This window comes from Lingula anatina, chromosome 1, assembly GCF_051362555.1.
Source record: "Lingula anatina isolate TDL-2025a chromosome 1, LinAna3.0, whole genome shotgun sequence".
In the NCBI taxonomy this organism is placed as follows: domain Eukaryota; kingdom Metazoa; phylum Brachiopoda; class Lingulata; order Lingulida; family Lingulidae; genus Lingula; species Lingula anatina.
The window spans coordinates 13,769,318-13,790,687 of NC_141767.1; the positions used below are offsets into that span (position 1 = coordinate 13,769,318).

The window sequence follows — 21,370 nt, forward strand, 5'->3', positions numbered from 1 at the left end:
AAACAAGTTCAATATTCCATAAATGATTCAAGGAAAATCTCGTTTTCGTGCGATCTATGTTTCGCAACAACCTGCTGAGCGATGTGGTCGTACTGAGACGGTGTACTCGAACAACACTTCCTGGTGTATGGGACGTTTCTTTTGTTATCTTTTACAGAAGGCATTTGACCGACTGTGCGAGGGAGGCGGAAAAGTATAAGGTGTTCGTTTATACCAGGAGGACCCATTACTCAAAATGGGGAACTGCCTGGGCAAGCAAGAGAAATCCGGCTTTGATCACATTGGGGAGGATCAGGGAAAGACTTCAAATGGCAACAAGATTCCCAGCTCATCCGAGTCGGCACAAAACGGTGGTGTTGCAACCACAGGACCCCTAGAAACTAGTCAGCCGCAGGCCTCTGGATTCCCACAGACACCGAGCTCGCCTATGAGCGAAGTCCCACTTAGCCCTGGTGCTAAGTTATATGTTGCCTTGTATGATTATGATGCTAGGACTGAAGAAGACTTGAGCTTTAAGAAAGGAGAGCATCTAGAAATACTTAATGACACTCAAGGAGACTGGTGGTATGCCAGGTCTAAGATTAGTAGAGTAGAAGGTTATATACCGTCCAATTATGTGGCCAAGCTAAAGAGTTTGGAGTCTGAACCGTGAGTATCCTTGATTTAAATATTTATGTAAAATGAAATCAGCACACTTGTACAGTATATTTTTAATTTTGTAAACACGATAACATATTTGTAATATTATTTGATACTATCAAATTTATAGGGCATATACCACTGAGACCACCACCCTTGACAATTCTCATGTGATTTTTTCAGAAAATGCAAAAGTAACGCTTAAGATTATTAAATGATGGCATTTTGAAAGAGACTGAATGATATGTCTTTGCAAATCATCTAATTGAAACTGCTTACACATAATTTTTGTGCTATGTTGGCAATAGAAGTCTTTGGATTTCTAGCAGTAAGTGAACGTGGAGGACTTCCAGTGTTTCACTCAAATGCTGTCTCTATTTTATGAGTACAAATTGGGTTCATACAGGAGGAAAACATTAAATAAATAGGAGTGCTAAGCCACAATTATTGGGTGAACTAAATAGTAGCCTATTTAGGGTTTTTTGTGCCAATTCCAATTTCCCTAGAGAAAAAAAAAGAAATTTTCTCCTCGTCCCTGCACATGGATTTGGAAGTATTATTCTATTTCCAATCTTAAAAATAATTTAGTTACTAGTATGTCTGGGCAGATGGGTAGACCACCATTACCTGGACTAAGATGGTTTGATTAATATTGTATCTAAGTGTAAGTATTCATTTTTGGACTTATTAGCAACCCTGTCTATTGTTACCTCGTAAACAGTGAATAATAAAGTAATGTATAACACAAGTGTCAGGGACAAAAGTTTCAAATTATTGAATAAAAACACAACTGAACTGTTGTTCATTTATACAGTAACCATTGTAGTATGTTCAATTAAAGGTACATACGAACCGAGCATCGGTGGAGCGTGGATTCCCAGTAACACATGTAAACCACTTCTACTAGATTCATATATGACTAAAATAAATTCGACATGCCAAGGGATAAACTGAATAGATCACTCGATCAGCCATAAAAGACCTTTAGACTGCTCCTTTCTTTAAATTTATGGTTGTAAATTTAACCTACATTCGTGACCTACTTTCCTGCCCCATTGACATACAGCTTAGAATGCCAGCAGAAAAATCCGTTCAAACATCATTTTCGGGTAAAATTATACAATGCCTTTTGGTAATTCTCTTAGTTATACTACTTGAAACTATATGCTGGCACTTGGTTGGTTTTTGTGACAAAAAATTGACTTTGTATGCATCTTTAACAGTGCAAGGATTACTAAGAGATTCAGCTGTGCTCAGACATTAATTGACTTAATCCTCCTGTGATACATTCAACTTGAAACATTTAAGACCCACAATGGTTCCACGTTTAGAACCACCTTAATGTGTTAAAAGAGAAGATAAAATGAAGACTGGGAACATTACCTGATTTTCTTAAGCCAAAAGTTAATGGATTTCAGACTTATGTTGTTGAAAATGAGTTGACGCCAGACAACAGTCGACATATTACCATTGGCAAAGCACCTAGAAGTTGCATCTAATGTACTTATTGAGTCATACTACATTATGGCATCCCTAATGTGGCATTGCACATACTAGTAAATTGGCTGCTTGTGTCTGTCTGACTAACTGCACTTCGTAGACATAAGAAAAGAACTGAATCCATTGGGCCTTTAATTACTAGTTGCTCTACATATTTATAGCTGATGCATTTGTCAGCTTGTTGCTTACATGTTTTTGAACTTTATAAACTGAAAACCTAAAGAAATTTTAAAATTAATGGGCAATTATCATTTGTTAATGTTGAATAATAAGAATGTCATCAGAACTGTGAATTTGTATCTGTATCTTTCGTTTATTTATAATGACCTACATCTAATAAGAATGCAGTACTGGCACCTCATGACTGTGAAACTCACTGTTCCCCATGATATGTTCTCTTGTCACCTGTAATGAAGTCACATCTGTATAATAGTCAAGATGAATTATAGCAGCAGCAGCCCCCCCTCCCCCCCCCCACCCCCCACACACACATACAGCCCACCCCACTTGTTATCTGTCAGGATGCTCAGTTGGTGTCAGGATATTGATGGATTACTCTGTGCCTGCATGGTCCCTAGAGCTGTGTGTATACATACAGGCTACTTGCACTCAGTCTAAACCGTGGACCATACAATAGCATGGTACAATGCAGTTTAAGGAATGTTAGGGTGCATTCCCATAGATTTTAGATCGATCTATCCCCGTGGGGAGTCTCACTAGATTACTGTCAGATAATCTGGCTTAAATGTCCGTCCCGCCTACTACAAGCTGTAAGGGGGTAATTAACTTTTGTGCCTGCTCGGTGGACAGCTATTTAGCGTGAACCCCCAGGGAGTTAGGTCGATCTAGTTGGATCGATCTAATCTCTGGGAATGGGGTCTTACACTAGTCAAATATATTCTTATAGGATAGTATGGGATAGTTTTTTTGTTGTCACTGTGGCCTACTTGGCACAGCTACTTGCAAAATGAAAGTCATCGAGCTATTAGATTTAAAAAATAATGTTTCAAGTCTCGTAGAGAACTGGCCACTGTAGTTACCCTGTCGTGGTAGGACTGCCCAGCACATCTGTCCAGTAATATTAACCAGTGGTTCTTCACACAATTAGAACAGCCCAGCTCTCCCTTGTTGTCAACATTCCCTGCTGATGAGAGCTAAATATTCAAAGAAAAGACAGCAAAGTGATATTCTTTTAGAAAATGGATGAGAAAAGAGAAGTAATTGGATTTACATCCATTGAGTCGTACCATTCACAAGGAGTTGGCACAGAAAGGAACTGCTCTATTTCACAGAAGAAGACACTTTACTTAAATGTGTTTTCATAATTCAGAAGTGGCTGTTTTTTTGTTGTAATCTTTTGATTTATAAGGGATGACTCACTGCCCAAGTAGAAGAACGCTTATTCCCAAATCTGGTGGTGTTATGAGATATAGATTATAATAGCATGATAATGTTTAATAAAATGATTTTGGGCTGATTCATAAATGGTTTGACAGTAATAGTAAGCTTTTTTAGTGTATGTAGGAATGACAAATACTTAAAGCACAAATAAAGTTTGCCTGAATATGACCCAGATTGCGAGAAATGTCAAAGCTATTTATGTGGCACATGTTATGAATGTTGAAGATAGAGTTGTATACTATTATATTGATGCTGGCATGATACCTTGGCCTGTGGTAGACCAAGGCATCATTCCCATAGAGATAATCAGTCTACATGGATTGACCCTACTCTGCTGGAACAGTCAACTAAACTGAATTACACGCATAATCCTGACATAATACAGAAAAACTGGTGATTATGCAAGTTATGTTAGAAGAAGAGGCATGTCATTCGGTTAAGCTGATTGGACTTAGCAAGAGTCTCCACAGAGTTGGGTCGATCCATGTAGACCAGTGGCGTTTATGGGAATGTGTTCTAACATGAACATACCAGAGACATATAGGCTTTGTTCACATGGAAAGTCTATTTTCTAAAAATCTATTTTCTATTCGCGGTATCTTATGATCACGGTCTGTGCCCTGAATATCCCGCGGCGCAATTACTGGCAGCACGAGCCAGTTACTTATAGTAACTTATAGTAACTGGCTCGCGCTGCCAGTAATTACGCCGCAGGACATTCAGGGCACAGACCATGATCACAAGATATACTGCGAATAGAAAATAGATTTTTAGAAAATAGACTTTTCATGTGAACGAAGCCATACTCTAATACTGATACATGGCATATTTGGGTCTTTCTTTATCCGAATGTCCACATGCAATGATGATTGCTATCCAGGTTTATAAGATATAATGAAGAAACATTAAGACATCTTGAAAAGCGTTCAATGAGAACATTATGACCCATTTTGTTAAGCTGAATACTTAAGGGTTGTTTATTCATAAAGCACTGTTACCACATTTATCTTTTTCATCTTATGCCCTCGACCAGAGTCTCCCTTCAAAATCTTTATGTTTTATCCATGCCCACCTTTTGTTTGTTTTTCAGTAGAATAACTTCACCAACTCATAAATTGACTCTCTTTGTTTTGTTCCCAATGTCAACATTTGTAAACAGTGATAGTCTTATAGTCTAGTTTCTTAATTATCACAGTTATTTTGTGAGATGTATGCATGATATAATTTAAAAGCTTTGTTGATTTAGTGTGGGTGTGTGTCTGTGTGTTTGCATGCACGAATGTGTAACCTGTTTGGTAATAATCCGTATACATTTCTATCAACAATGTTGTTCATTTCAACAGATCTGGCACAGAATATCTTTTTTTTTTAAATACTGGTTTTAAAGAATTAGTCACTTTCAATATTCTTTACAAACTCTCCACACCATCTTTATGTTCTTATATTTTGATGGAAGGCTGCTCATACTGAAAAAGTGATTAGAGTCATTTCTGCACACATTTGAAAACCATGTCCTGTTTCTCACTCAGGTCTGCAGAAATATCACAGGGTGTTGAATCGGCCTGTTGAATCTAGCTGGTTACAGATATCAACAGTGCTCTTGGGTTTTATTGCATTTTGAGTGCACTTAGGTTGCTTAAAATGATGTAAACTTGCTCTAATACATTTTCTCCCCACTTGCCAACATATGGATGAGTTGCATGCACATGTGAAGACAAGCCCAAATGAAGCTCAGCATGCTAGGATGAAGGCACCTGCTGCAGTAAGATTACCTCAGACAGAACCTACTGGTCAATAATTAAGGGAGTTCTTACAGTCCTAGAGGTTTTTAAGCAGCATAGGTTGGAGATTCCATGCAAATTAATTGAAAAATTAGAACTTATCTACAAAAAAAGTATTCCACACTCAAGATATGGATAAAACTGTCTACCTGCATTAAGCATACCTAGTGTTATATCAGTGATTCATCAGACATTTATTATCTAGAATGCAAACCTTTTACAACTGCCCTAGATTACAGGATAGTCATTTCAGATGAGTTTAAGTTGGAAAGGCCCTTGTGTAGGATATTAGTTGGGGTCAGGATAAGATATTCATCATGCATGATAAATGACCATGACTACACTGTCCAAGGTTACATCAGAACTGTCAGGGCACCTGCTAGTATTGGATTTATTGTCTCCTTACTTTCGTGTTATTTCATGTGTTATTTAAGTCGTTTGAGTGGGATGGATTAGTCATGTATCTTTTGTGAATGTGTTTTGTTGTTTATTTGGTATACTTGTATTAGTATGCCCGCAGCTTTGTTGGTTCAACACTGTATGAATCACACCTTCTGCATGTGCCATTTTTAAGAAAAGATTATAGGCAGTGTTCACTCTAATAGACTTAGGGGCCGTTCCCATAACCCTATCATACTAGCTAGATTGATCTAACTCTTCGGGGATTGTCACTAAATTGTTTAAGTGGCTTAAATGTCTGGCATGCCCCCTCGTAACTTCAAGTACTTGGGTAAAGTTGGGAAAGTTTTGTGGTCCATGATGTTGTTGCAAGGGGGCATGCCAAACAATTAAGCTGATTACATTGGCTGCATCTAAACGAGAATTCAAGCTGAGATAGATCGATCCTGCTAGTTTGATAAGGTTATGAGAACACAGTCTTGCACAAGAGCCCTAAGCTTCTTGTATTGTAATAAGGCTGTGAGCCAAAGCTATATATGATATTTTGTCTGCAGGATGACCAATGTCCATATGCTTTTGCTTGTCCTTTACTTATCTCAAATGTAATGCTGGATAGTACTGTATACAGGTGCAAAGTGTGAACTGACACTTGTATCTTACCATCAACTCATTTCATTTAACCACAAAGTGCTTCAATGGCCATGCCCTTAAAACAACACATTAGCTTCAGCCCAGACAATGGGTTACTATTAAAGTGCCTGTAAAACAGGATTGGTATGCACTGAGTGGTTGGAGTTGACTTGCTGTCCAGGTAGAGAAGACAGAACAGTCATGATGCATCTGTTAGAGAGAACAAGCGTTTCAGACAGGTCACACACACACACACAGTCAGCATGTGTTCTAATATTTATTGCTTAGTGCCATTCTGACCTAAACAGACTTACTAAGGCTTTGTCTAGAGATATTATAGAATATGGTCCAACAAAAGACAAGTTGGTAAAAACAAACCTGCATTATCTAAAGATTAAATAGAACAAAATACCTTCATTATTTTGGCCTTCAAATTAATTCCAAATTATTATAATGTAGTGCACAAATGGTAACACTTAATAGTGTTATATTTTCTAACAGACAAATCTCTGAAACAACATCTTTTTTGTATTGGGAGGTAGGATATATATGCCCTCTAAGTTTCCTTATCTCATGCAGTCATCAACTGATATTGACATGGTTGTGTAAATAGTACAGTTGGCATATTCAGATTATATCTTGGTAGCACTGCCTTCTGCTAGATGATGTTAAATAAAACTCTGCACTCTCTCATCTCCACCCAAGTTGAAAATGTATGTCTGAGATTATCCACCATTTAGCATTAGATAATGTCTCTCAAGACGCATACATTATGCTTAATTTCTGAATGATTCTGTATAAATTTAAATGATGGGGAAAGAAAATATTTGTGGTGGTGAAGTACTTAGTGAACCCCCAATTTTTTTTCAAATGTGGGTTTTAAAACTAGGGCCACTGCAAATAGCATGCACAACATGAAATAAGTCTAACTGAAGATGTGTGTATTATAATCAGAAGTTCAATAATTGAATATGCTCCTATATTACTTTGATTTCATGCTGCACATTTCAGTGCAAAGATGGCATTGAATATGATTGCCCCTTTGATAAAATGTTTTCCATTGATGTGCCAGTGAAATTTATATCTTTTGAAGTAGCATTGATTTGTGTGTGAGCTTTGAGTATGAGACAGATATTGACAGAGCTCAGCTCAAGGGCAGGGTCATAGACTGTAAGTAATGTGCAGGAAATGTACCTTTTATGCGTGGATTGAATATTCAATAAGTAGCTCATTTCTGTAATAATCACAAAAAATATTCCTGCACTTCCTGGTAATAAATTTAATGCAATTTGGCATAAGCAGCCAACGATATAAAAATGCAAGCTATAGGGTGCATTTGAGTAGGAAAAATTTATTTCTTGGTAAAGTATTAATACTTGTAAATAAATGAGAAATCTGAACAAAATGTCTCTCTCAGGTGGTACATATAGCAGTGCAGTACACTACATTCACATCATGTAGTCATTGTATATAGTGATTGGTGAGATCAGATTGCATCATAAATCATATTGGATGTAAAATGAGCATTTACCTGTACACTCCATTTGATTGAGATAACAGTTGACAGGGAGTGTTTGCTATTAGCCTAATTGCAATAACAACATTGACAAGTCAGTTATATGATCAAGGCTGTAAGATCAAGTGTCTAAATGTTGTGCCTCATAGGTAATAGACACTTTAGATTGTTTAACAGTTTAAAATATTATTTTACTATCTTTACACAACCTGGCAGTAAAAGGCCTATTTTACTGAACGAATTTAACAGTGTGCCCTTTCTCTTAATGGGAATCGAGAGAAATATATAAGGTTGTTGGGAAGAAAAATTAATGTAGAACTTTCCTGTTGTGAGTTGTTAAGGGCCATCATGTTGTTTCCCACAAAATATTTTGAACAAAATAAGTGGGCCATTGGTTAGTGTGTTGTTCCATGTTTCCCTTGTTCCTGAGATTGTGTGGTATTGTCATATCAATTTCAGAAACGATTGCTGTTTCTGATGCAGGATGCCATCTTTACAGATTAAAAGAATGCTAAAACTGATGTATAAGATAGATAAATATGTAAGCAAATGGGGGATGTTGCTTGGGTCCCATTCTTGGCAGAAATGATACAGTTGATATATTATCACAGGTAGAGGTATATGTTTCCTAGTGGCTAGCTTGATGAGAAGATTCTATTTTCAGGAAATGCCCTAAAGAAACTGCAGATCCTGGAATATTTTGCTAGCTGGTTTACATTTCTTAAACGCCTCCTCTGTTATTCTAACATTTTCACAACTTGATCAACAGTGTTAGCTTCTGTTTCATTTAGGCGGCTGTTGGATTTACTCTGTTGTTCTTTCTCATTTTCAGGTGGTATTTCGGCAAAATTCGTAGGACAGAAGCTGAAAAGAAGTTATTATTACCAGAAAATGAACATGGAGCATACCTTATACGAGACAGTGAGAGTCGGCGGAATGATTTTTCTTTATCAGGTGAATATCTAACTTTGTGTAAATCCTGATCAGAATGTAAGCAAGGTTTTTTTAAAAAAATTATTGAAAATAATGCATTTTTTAAAAAATTTAACTCGATTTGCAGTCAAATATTCTTGTTTAAAGGACTAACCACTACAAAGATGAAATGCATCCAACATTGAAACAGCTGCAATAACTAGAGTGAATGTTGTCAGCTGCAGACCTGTACTTTTATGTAACTGTCCATCTTAATAATTCTGCTCTGTAAAAACAATTTGTACCAGGGAGTGATTGCAGATGCTGCAGATGGCTTACATGCACATGCACGCGCGCACACACACACACTGTGGCATGCGATAAGTTTGATATTTTAATCAAATTGTACGTTTAGTATTAAAACAACCAAACTAAATAATATAAAATCATCCCAGGCTATATTATTATTATTTGGTAGATTAAGGGAAGACATTATCTTTTCTTTTTAATTTTACTGATATAATAATTATCTTAAAAGGTATTTAGCATATGATATAAAAATAAGGTTATGTTATTAAAGTCTTGTAATAGAATTGGATTTTCATGCTCGGTTTGCCCCCATATTATTTGTTTCTGTTTAGATTCAATATTTTATATTTTGCTTTATGAACTAATTAAAGTCATTTAATCTATTTTTAATCTATTTGACTTGTTACACCTAGGCATATCAAATTGTGAATTAGGTATTAGAAGCATAATTGGTTCCAGAGAACAATAGTTACTTAACTCTATGGGATTCAATTAAAAGTGTTTCTTGGTCTCAGAAGAGTTGGAATGATTAACTGGCCATAAAATGTCTGAAGGGGATATTTAAGTGGTGAAAATGTTTATAGAACTTAGTTAGATGTTCCCTAAGTTCTAAACTCTTGGTATTGAAGGAGTTCATTTTTCTCCGTGAAGAGATGTAGCTTACTGTTAACAATTTTGAGGTTTAAATATATTTTTAGCTCAATGAAGTTTCATATTGAAGACTAATATTAGATAACAATGAAAATACTATCTTCACTCTTGATTTGGATTAGCCTTATGATGTTTCCAAAAGTGTTTTGCAATATAGCTTGTTTGTTGAAAAATGCCAACAAAGGTTTTTGGAACTGATGCGGAATATGAGATTGGCTTGAAATTAAAAAAAAAAAAAACTGTCATCTGTAACTGTGGTTAATGAAGATGGAGAGACAATGATTATAATGAACAGTTGCTTTGACTAAGTGGGTGAGATGAAAAAAATTAATTCCCAGAAAATGTTGATTTTACTAATTGACTGATTGCTCACAGATATGTTTTGTCCACTGATGCTAGTTTCTTAAATGAAAGGAAATGTATTACTTACATATTTCTACCAGGACATCATCTGGCACTTTTTTGTGTCATTTACTGTTTTTCTCTGTGTGGGAAAGTTTTTGAATTTCAGATCAATGAAGGTGGATAACTGCCATTCACATACTCTATCTAAGAATCATCTTCATTGATTTGCTATTTAGTAATCATGTATCAGATGAATATCTCCCATACTGCTAGAACATCAGATTCACTTTTAATGGGAAAAGTATTTGTGAGGAATCATTGTCATGCTGAAAAGCTGTAAATTTTCCTTGAACTTATATGTAACATAGCTTTATAGATTGTAAGAGAAATTCAGCCTGGTTTATTTCAAGTTCTTTGTCTACAGTATACATTCCCTGTAGAATAATTTTGTTTGCAATAGGTATTATGACTCAGCACTGTAAAGAATAGTGTTTATTTAAGAGAAAGCACACAACTCTGACACAAAGAATAAGATCAGAGTTGCTTTAAAATACATCTCATTGATTTGATCATGACCAGCAGCAACTGGCACTATCTGCGGGTGTCATATACTCACTATTGTCAACTTCAACTCTCAAGCAAACCCTTTGTGAATTGTAATTCTTTTTGATTGAATTTAATTTTGTTATTTACCACCTGTCAGTTTAAATAATATTGTACAAATTCTTTTGTTTTTTCAGTGCGTGATGGTGATACAGTAAAACATTACAGGATACGACAGTTAGACGAAGGAGGCTTTTTTATTGCTAGGAGAGTGACTTTTAGAACTTTATCAGAGCTGGTAGAACATTATTCTGTTGATGCAGATGGACTGTGTGTTAATTTACGGAAACCTTGTTCACAGGTGGGTTGAAAGCTATTTATATGATTCCGATCTGGATTTATAATTAACTCCTTAAATATATGTAAAATAATTTTTCAGACTTAAAGAGAAAGTGCACACTAAAATTGTGGTGGTCAAAACAATATAATTCCTAATGAGAATTTAGTTATTGGTTATTTAGTCATTTGTATGAAAGAGTTTATTTATATTTAGATATTTAAAGTAGGGTATGTTTATTGTCACTAGCATCTTCCCAGGGTGCATACATTTTTTTTTCATGGTGAAATGTTTTGCTTTGTGCCACATGATGGCAAAGATGTGAATATTTTTCAAATTTAACTGTAACATTACTATTAATGTAGCATATAAAAAATTCCTGTGGGATATGTACAAATAACCGTGAGGTTGATTAACAAACTTGTAGCAGGAAAACATTGAAACCCACAGTAAAATGCTAGACAAATTTTAGTTTGGTTGACTGGGGCATTCGTATATTGGTAACCTTAAAGTTGTGTAATATAGGTTTTCCATCACCCTCTTCAATCTAGAGTAAAGAGTGTCTACAACCCATGAGTCACTTTCATTTTTTGCCCCTAAAGAGTGTCTCTCAGGATGTAAACACTGCAGCAAAATGTGCCAATTTTGTTGCTGTGAAAAATGTAGAGTATGTGCAGAATTTCCTCCCACTGTTGTATTGCAGGAATTGTCATTTTAGAAATATGTCACACTCCAAAGGGCCAAAGTATGTTGGCTGATGTTATGTGATTGAAGTATTGACCTAAGACCAAGAATGCATTCTTGATAATATAAATAGAAAATAACATCATCAGCTTTACTGATTTATCTTACAGAATATGACACAAATTCATAAAACTCACCTAGCGGTTCAAAATATATGGGAGGGCTATCAGATAAATGACAGGATCTTTTGTTCACGTGCACAGACATGATACCCAGTGCTTTGAAGAATAACAATAATTTTCTTGTACCCATGCTGGCCAGTGCACTCGCACTCATCAAAACACCATTCTTTAGTGCAGCATCTTTAAAAAGGGGGAAGTCCGGGAACTTTTTCACAAATATGTGACTGGTATCTATGTATGTTAGTCTTGAAATTCTATACTCTGTCTTTTGAATGCTTTTGCTAGCTGTATCTATAGAAAGATGAAGTCCAAAAACCATGGACAGTTGACCAATGTTGAAGTCCATAAGATAATATCTGTAAGAACAAAGGTTAATAGTACTGGGAGTTGAATAGTAGAGGCTCTATTGGTATGTCGTGTGTAGGTCATACAATAATGCCATTTGAAAGAGATGAAGAGATGTTCAACATTTTTGAACTGTCAACTTTTGACATTTAAGATGTTAAGATCAGTTTAGCAAGGAAGTTCAGTGTCTTTTACTTGGTTGACCCAAAAGGTCATGTCAAGAAAACCACACTCAATCCTACACTGGTATTGTAGCTGTCATTTTTATTGTGCAAAATGATAGTTTATCTTTCAGATTAAAAAAGATGATTCTTGTGAGAATCTATCTTAACCTTCACATTTGAAAGAAAAAAGAATGATGATAAAGGTTAAACTAGCAACTTTTCTTTGTCACAACCCTGTATTGATATACAGTAATTTACCACCCCAGCGTAGTGAATTAGGAGATTATCAACATGGTAACAGAACTGTTTAGATGGACCAGGAAGTAATGCACAAATATATGTATATATGTTTCAAAGATGTATGTTGAATTTTTCTTTTTTTTACTTTTTAGATTGAGAAACCACAAACAGCAGGCCTGTCTTATAACACAAAAGATGCCTGGGAGATTCCCAAAACATCATTGAAAATGATTCGTAAAATTGGCCATGGGCAGTTTGGTGAAGTGTGGGAGGGTTTGTGGAACAATACCACCCCAGTGGCCATCAAGACTCTAAAACCAGGTGAGATGAGAGAACTTGTTTATCTGACATGATGGTTCATGGGCATATATGTAAGATGCTTATAATTGTTATACAGCAGAACTTTTACTCCGTGTAATGACAAATGTGTAGATAACCTGAGTACCTTACGGCCAATTTAGAGTTCGCCTTATGGCAAAATGTAGAATTCCAGAGAGAACTTAATGATTTCCTGGTATTCTTCTTGTTGTTATGCTCTCATATATTTGTTATTCCAGGTACAATGGATGCTAAAGACTTCCTGGCAGAAGCTCAAATCATGAAGAAGCTACGGCATCCCAAACTCATCCAACTCTATGCAGTCTGTACGCAGGATGAGCCTATTTACATAGTCACAGAACTAATGAGGCATGGTAGTTTACTGGAGTATTTACAAGGTGAGGAAATGTTGTATTGGATCGCTACTTGGTCACAAAGCTAATGAGGCATGCTAGTATACTGGAGTATGTACAAGATGTACAGATGGTATTTGAGTATCAACACAGTCTCAGAAGCTTTGAGAAAAGGTAATTCACTGGAGTATTTAGGAGAGAAAACTATATATTACATATTTATATTAGAGAGCTTTCGCACCTGCACGTTTAGTCGACCGACTACATTTAGCTATCCGTAACCGTAAAGTGATTTCGCAGAAAGATCTGGTTAGCCTTTACAGATAGTCGAATTGTACAGTAGGCTGATACATGTTTTACGTGCTAAAAGCAGAGACATTAAATTAGGTCATACACCATTGGACAGGTTAGGTAATTTTGGAATGGTCTTCCATACGCAATTTATGTAGATCCGGCTTACCTCGTTAGAAGGTATCTGTTGAGTCCCTTCAGAGGAGCAAATTTGAGTGCCAAAGAAGAAGAATTCAACAGGAGAATGTCCTCTGTGTGGGAATGTGTCGAGTAGGAGTTTGGAAACTTATTGCGAAGCTTTGCCTTCCTAGACTTTCAAAAGAATTAAAAAGTTCTGTTGTCTCCTGTAGCCAAGCACTACTTGGTAGGTGGTCTTCTGGTCAACTGCCATACCTGTGTGTATGGCAATCAGACGAGTCGGTACTTTTAACTAGATCCTTCCACCTTGGAGGACTATTTAGCATGAACTGTACACGTGTATATTGTGCGTATGGAAAATTAAAAAGTAAAATGTAAAATTCATACCGCAAGCAAACACTTATTTAAATGAAATCTTGAATAAAAAACTAATGTTTTAACAAAGATTCAGCCCATGTGTATCTTGTAGGCAGCAAGAGCATAGTATGTCAATTCAGTTTTTCTTTTTAACCAAAGACATAACCATCTCCATCATTTATTTGTCTTTCTCAATTTGAGCTTCTCGCTCTTTCTTTTCTAATTCAAAGCGTTCTTTCTCTTTGTCTTTCTGGTAACTGACGTAATCTGCTGATGTATCAGTACGGCGCTTTTTAAGTGCCGGCATGTTGTCACAATTTTCAGCTAAAAAAATTAAGCGTGTTACCAATTACTGCAGCATCAGTTTTTCTTACTGTTATATTTTTAATCAATATTAGAGACAATTTCATGTGCTGTCCTTACTTTTATTTATTATTAATTAATTTAAATACACAAAACAGGACGCCATGTGACTTACGAAACGAGGCTTCATAAAATTTGCATTAAAAGTCAAGGAGACATGTCCTGTCAACTAAAGGAGAAAATCGTGCTACTAGTAGTATCTTACTAAATGGCACTTACCTTGCGGATATCCTGCTTGTTATGCATCAAGTGCAGATGGCTAGTCTACAGACCACTTATAAAGGCATGGGTACTCGTAACAACTGCTCAAAAAATGATGACCTAACAGTCTTATCATACAATCAGTCACGCGAACGGAAGGCCAGTTCTGACTGCCTTGTGGTCAGTGGAAAATGCCTTTTTTTACAGGTATAACCTATATTTCAATAGTAACAAAAAACATAGACACAAAAAACGGAGACAAATTTATTGCAAAAATGAAATTATGCTGATTTGTCAAACTGTTTTTCATTGATGGGTAGCAATCTAGCTGCGGATAATGATCTCTCTAACTGTATATGTACACGTCACTAGATAGCAAAATATGATGACCTAAATGTACAGCTCTCTATTGTCTCTTATGAGGCATGGTAGTTTACTTGTAATTTTGCAAGTGAAGAAAACAACATGCAGATCATGAAAATAATTGCAGAGCTTTTGAGGCATATTGCTTTGCTGAGGTATTTATGAGATAAGCAAGGCTGTTAAAGGGATTGTGGTTTGTGTGGTCTGCCAGCAGTTCTCGGCCTTCTCTTAGGATATTTTCTACCATCTTCTAAGTCCCGGCTGACAGAACAGAATGTTAACATGAACGACAAACTGTGGTTATGTTGGAAGTCTAGATAGATAGCTAATCATTGTCAGTGTTTACCAACTGTTACCTTTTGGTGTTGTATACAATACTGGTATTCAGGATTGCCATGGATATTACAATTGAATTAAATGCAACACATTTTAAAAACTATTTAACCAAGGACAATTTATTATACAATGGCCAGATGTTACTAAGAAGCATTACAGAAACACCTTTAAAAAGTGAATTGACATTTATCCCCTTGTTGTCCAGGTAAAGGTCGCAGTCTGAAGCTCCCTCAGTTGATCGACACGTCAGCCCAGATAGCGGCTGGGATGGCTTACCTGGAGTCCCAGAACTACATCCACAGAGATCTGGCTGCCAGGAATATCCTGGTGGGAGACAACAACAATGTCAAAATAGCAGACTTTGGTTTGGCCAGGGTGATAAAGGTAAGTTGGGATTAAGTACATTTGGTTAAAGTAACATTTTGGCGTCATAAGTATTCTATGTTCATTTTGCTGGTTTGGAATACAGAACATTTTCTGGTTGAGATAAAGTACTTTTATGGATTTTTTTTTTTTTTTTAATGAGAAAATAATTTCCAAATGGAACAAATCTTGAATTTAAGATGAAGATTTTTGTCATCAGGCTGTCAGTATGTTGTATTGATTCACCAAATGAACCTGTTAGTTTATGACTGGTGATTTGTGAAAATAAAAGGAGAATCTCTATCCACTGCTCGTGACGCCTGGAGTGGTGGAATTCTTGTCACACTCCTATGTATTGATCCATCTCCTGGCGGCTAAGCAATACTGCCCCTTGTAACTAGTATTAAGCCGATGTGATGAGGCTTCATGGCTCCTTGCATGTGAAGTTAAGGAGCACAGCTGTGATGGGTAATAGATGAGAGGTGATTTGTGGACTAAATCACTTGATTAAACCATGTTCTTAGAGCATGGTGATTGCACCTAAACAGCGTAATGCTTTGGTGGGTGTGGGTTTTAATTCCATTCCATTATTCCCTGTTGTTAACTGAAATGTCAGTTTAGAGGGCTGGGCTGCATGCTTTGAAGGAGAGTGATATTCAGACAACTCATGCAAGTTTCTGATTATTGATTGTTCACACCCACTCCTATGAAAGATTAGATATTCTGGATTAATATAAAAGTTTACAGTCATTTCAATTTAAGGCCCATTTTGATTCATCCATGTTATATATCTTTTAATCAACAATTCAAAAAGAATTTTTAAAATAATTAGTTACATTGGGTTTTGTCTCAAAATAGGTAAAGGGACGTGAGAGGGAGAATTTTTTCACCTTACTAAGTATTGTTTATTGTGAATTCTACAGTGCATGGAAAATCTGAACTACTCTTTATAGTCTTTCACTTTCTTACTCTTCATATTACTCTTAGTTTTCTCCAATTTGACATCTACATGTCAATTTAAGGCAGCATTAACTCTCTTAGTCAAGATTCCATAGAAAATATGCTTGGACAACATCAGTTTAATGGACCATAGGACTAGATATAAGTCATCAATGGCCAGATGATTTGTTTTTACATGGAAGCCATTTACTTGTATTTATGCAGTCACTTTCCCATTTTATGTTTGGAAGCAAATAGCAAATAGGTATTTTCCAGGGACTTCCCAGACTTGTCTATCATGCTGACATGAATGCCTTTGGCCAAACTATTGATTGGTGTGTGATTTCATTTTGCAAAACCATCCCCTTGATATGATTTTTATCATGATTCTTAAAAGCATTTCTTGCTGAATAACAAGCTTGTGTTCTTGCTGAATAACAAGCAAGTGTGATTCTTAGTAAATTTATATTTATATGAAATTTATGTCGCATGTTTGAATTTTGAAAAAGAATGTTTTTTTCCATCATTGTTTACCCAAAATAACAAACATAAAATGGTCAGGATCTTTCAAGGCACTGTAATGAAAGCTGACTGTTTTACAAGTTGTCATAAACTACAGGATATCATGAAGTCAAGTGAGAGCAAAATTTTAAATATAAAAGGAAAAATCATTATTTAAATATAAAAGAAAAAATTATTATTCTTTCAAGTTAACTTTCTACACATTACAAATCTTCTGTTCTAGGAGGATGAGTATGAAGCTCGTGTTGGTGCCCGATTTCCCATCAAGTGGACAGCCCCAGAAGCTGCCAACTACAACAGGTTCACAATCAAATCAGACGTGTGGTCATTTGGTATCTTACTCACAGAGATCATCACTTATGGAAGGATACCTTATCCAGGTAGGCACAGGTGGTGCTCAACACAAGGGGGAAAATAATGATTAAATGAGCAAATTTCTCTTCTGTTCAAAATGAACTGTCTAAGACCCCATTCTTATATAGACACCATGAGTCAACATAGATTGCTCCAACTCTGCAGGGACTCTAGCTGAGTGCAATCACCTGAACTGAAGAACATGCCTCTTGTTTCCAGTTTTCTTGTTTAATCACCAGCTTTTCTGTATTCTCCTCAGTGTCAGGAGGAGGTGTGTTAATCTGATTGCATTCAGCAAGCATGCCTGTGGTGTCTGATCAATTTACCTAGACCCATGGAATCTATGGCTATTGGGGTCTAAAATGCAGTTGTTTCATGCGATTTGTTGAGTTTATTACACTGTATATATGGCCTCTGGCCTTTTTACAATAATTTCATAATCATTCATTTCTGTAATTGGGCATCACATTATACATCTCCCTTGTCCATTTTTAATAATGACTTTCTTCTTATTCCTGCTTTTGTCAAATAATTCACAATTTTTCTTAAAACTCTAATATTTATCGATTTCATCAATATGAGAAATACTTCATGTGATATGCATTTTGAAGACAGAAAACACTGACGACCTGATTGTACCTTTCCAGGTATGACCAATGCCGAGGTCCTCCACCAAGTAGAACACGGCTACCGTATGCCAGCGCCCCCTGGTTGTCCACCAGCTCTCTATGAGGTGATGCTAGATTGCTGGAAGAAGGATGAGATGGAAAGACCCACATTTGAAACATTGCAATGGAAACTTGAGGAATTCTTTACACTGCAAGGCAGTGAATACAATGAGGCCAGCGTAGTGCGGTAATAGTGCTCCATAGTCATACAAGAGAGAGAGCACACACCTGTGTCTTGCATCATTTGAAATACTTTTGATGTGTGTATTGAAATGACACTTTTTTTAACGGGTTTCCTAGAAGCATCTGGGACACTGTTTCACTTTAATTAATGCCTGTAAATCTCAAGAAAAAGGAATGGGCCTGTAAGCTTCTTATCACGCAAAAAACCTGATGTTGTCTTGCTGAGAGGCTGTGACAGATTCATATGATCAAGATGTCTGCCAACAGGACTAAATGTCACAACATCTTAGGTGCTGTTTGAAATGGGTGTGAATTGGTTTGAATATTCCATTCATGGTTTTTCATGTCTCATCTGCGATGACATGGAGGAAAAAATGGCATTTCCAATCAAGAATTGATTAAAGAAGTTGGATATAGATGAAAGTCATTTAGTCTTCATCAGTATTAGAAACTGCCTTCAAATGCATTATTCATGTCTGCGTAAAACAACCAGAATACGTCTGATTTATAAAAGTTTATGTGCACTGGATTAAAAAGAAGTTAATGTAAAGCTGTTGTAAGTATTTTCACAGGATACTGCCATCCAGTGCATATACAGTCATTTCATTTCCTGGCACTAATATTGACAAAACCCTTGATGGCCTTATGTACAACCACTGTGGGAGATGATACCTTGTTGCCAAGATCATGTATGCTAGATATCATTGTTTTATTGTTCACGTTAAAAGTTTTATCTGCAGCACTAGATATTTAAAGGCAAAGGGGGATCTTCCTTATCTTAATTAAAGGAGTTTTGTGTTGATTACCTCTATCTGCCTTAAATCTGTTTACAACATTTAAAACATTTTTAGTTATGAAAAAAACATTGGAATGTGATGTCATCGTTAGAATATCATGCAAGAGATGGGATAGGCTTTTGCTTGAATTTAACAAAAGCAAAACATTGAATTAGTAAAAAAAACATTTAGATAATAGCATTTAGAAACGGCATTTAGGTAGTGTTCTGACTGATTGGAGAGGTATCTCTGGGCATCAAAAACTAATGAAAAGGCAATCAAAATATAATCCAGTGTGGTAAACAGTCCCTTTAGTTTGCCCCCTTCACCATGAAGCTCTTGTCAAAAATGAAGTATGAATAAATGGTTTGAGACGGGCTTCCAAGATATGCAAAAGTTGAAGGTTTTATGGTACTGCAGGCAAAACTCGATATTACCAAGTGATATTAGTTTGTACAGAGAGGTATGACACACCAAGCCCCAACAGCTACAATAATCATAATATATGATGATAATATAATTATGATAAGTTTTCTTCTACCAATGTAAAGTAAAATGTGTATTGGTTTGTTTAAAACAGTCTGTGTAGATATACCGTTTGATGACTAGCTCTGATTTGCTGAAGTGCCGCAGTATAGATAAGCAATTTCAGTCTAACATAAATGGTGTTTCTAGTGCTAAAATAATTGATAGCTTGGGTCAACAATTGAGCGCTTTCATTTTGATCTTGTGCAAGTCTGGGATGAGTTGTAATTCTGTCTAGATTAATGCATTGCTCATGTTTTATATTGCCTGTCAAATGATGAGTTTTAATTAGAATGAATCTGGTGTTCTGTTGAAGAGCTGCGATGCCATGGGACTTTGGAAGAGAATGAAAAATTACCTACAGCTTAATTGGTAATTCAATAATTTTTACACTGAATGCTTCAGAGTCCTACGTTATGCAGCTATGCAGCTCGAGTCGGTTATAGCAGTATGTTTTATAAGAAAACCTGTATTTAAGAGAAGTCATAAATTGGCTTTGTTCACATGGGTTTCTACTTCAGATATGCCTGAGAGTTCTTCCATTCCTGTCTATTTCCCGGCTTTCCATTTTTCGTCAAACTGACATTCCATATTTGTTTTCTCCCCATGAATGGTCTTTTTATCATTTAACTTTTAGCCTCATTATCTTAAATGACTATTGCACAAGGAATGGGGATGGTATCTGTTCATTAATTATGCTATTTTGCATGGGTTGTTAATTTGGCCAAGTAAAATTATTGTAAATTTTTGATTGAAATATTTAGTGTCATCTTTGTGGTGAAGATAGAAAGATTTAAATTGTTGTGCATTAGTAAAAACAATCTAGCATCAGATTATTATAGTGTCACCATGACCATGTGTTGACATTCTTGGTATTTGGTCCATTGATTTTTGACATGATATTTGCAAAACTTTACCTTCTCAGTTTTTACATCTAAAATGGTACACAATGAAGTATGTGAGAATGTTGTTATATCTGATAACATTTGATGTATTGGGTTCAATGCTGTATCCACCAGGTAGCTTTTGTACCATAATTGTGTCATGTTACAATTTCCTCCACAGTAATTGTGCAAGCCACTTTATCTCTGATTTTCTCAGTGGAGTGCAACTTTTGTTGGTACCAGAGTCCCACTTTGGAACATATTTCTTATTTCTTGTCATTTTCCACAGCACTGGATGTTTTCAAACATTTTGTATGGCATGCTTATCGCATTTTGTATCCCAAGAGTAGTTCTTTTCCAAAACTCTCCCAAAGAACACAATATTTGATATCAAAGCATACCTAGATGTAGATAAATTTATATCATAGATATCATTCATTTAGTGGTATTCGGAATGGAAGTGTTGTTCACAGTATCTTATTAATGTCTCTTTTAATTAAAATTGCATTTCTGAGGTCATAAAATGTCATTTCATGTCTTGGTATTTTATACCCACACAAACAATTATTTTGCTGCTACACTGATGATTGGCTTAAGCATCAGCTCAATTAGCTCCATGCTAGCTTAAAGAAAATTTTTTTCATGAAAAGAGACTTGATAAAGTACAATATTAATCTTTAATATTTTGCCTTAAATCATTGTCACCTATTGTAATGTCTCAGTTTGCTGTTCATGTACAGTGTCTGTGGAGCTTATTTGTAGATCAGTGGACATCTGTGCTCCAGGTCTGTGTCATTTGTAAATAAATATTTGAAGTATAATTGTTTTCTCATTTTACTCTCAAACGTGTATGAAAAA

The 21,370-nt window shown here is 35.9% G+C and overlaps 1 protein-coding gene across 1 annotated transcript; it reads left to right on the forward strand.

Moving 5' to 3' along the window:
* The first annotated feature begins 62 nt into the window (after positions 1-62).
* LOC106171157 (tyrosine-protein kinase Src42A) lies at positions 63-21,333 on the forward strand. The gene is made up of 8 exons (XM_013551322.3): positions 63-648; positions 8,699-8,820; positions 10,824-10,987; positions 12,731-12,899; positions 13,136-13,294; positions 15,504-15,682; positions 17,346-17,502; positions 18,124-21,333. Exons 1-8 carry the CDS (start codon positions 236-238, stop codon positions 18,333-18,335), a joined length of 1,575 nt encoding a protein of 524 aa, XP_013406776.1. The 5' UTR covers positions 63-235; the 3' UTR covers positions 18,336-21,333.
* The last annotated feature ends 37 nt before the right edge of the window (positions 21,334-21,370 follow it).

Excerpts from the sequence above, each read along its gene's own strand:
- LOC106171157 (XM_013551322.3), top strand. The coding sequence starts at position 236 with ATGGGGAACTGCCTGGGCAAGCAAGAGAAATCCGGCTTTGATCACATT. Across the intron at positions 8,821-10,823 it reads GAATGATTTTTCTTTATCAG|TGCGTGATGGTGATACAGTA; the intron begins GTGAATATCTAA and ends TTGTTTTTTCAG. Across the intron at positions 12,900-13,135 it reads CATCAAGACTCTAAAACCAG|GTACAATGGATGCTAAAGAC; the intron begins GTGAGATGAGAG and ends TTGTTATTCCAG.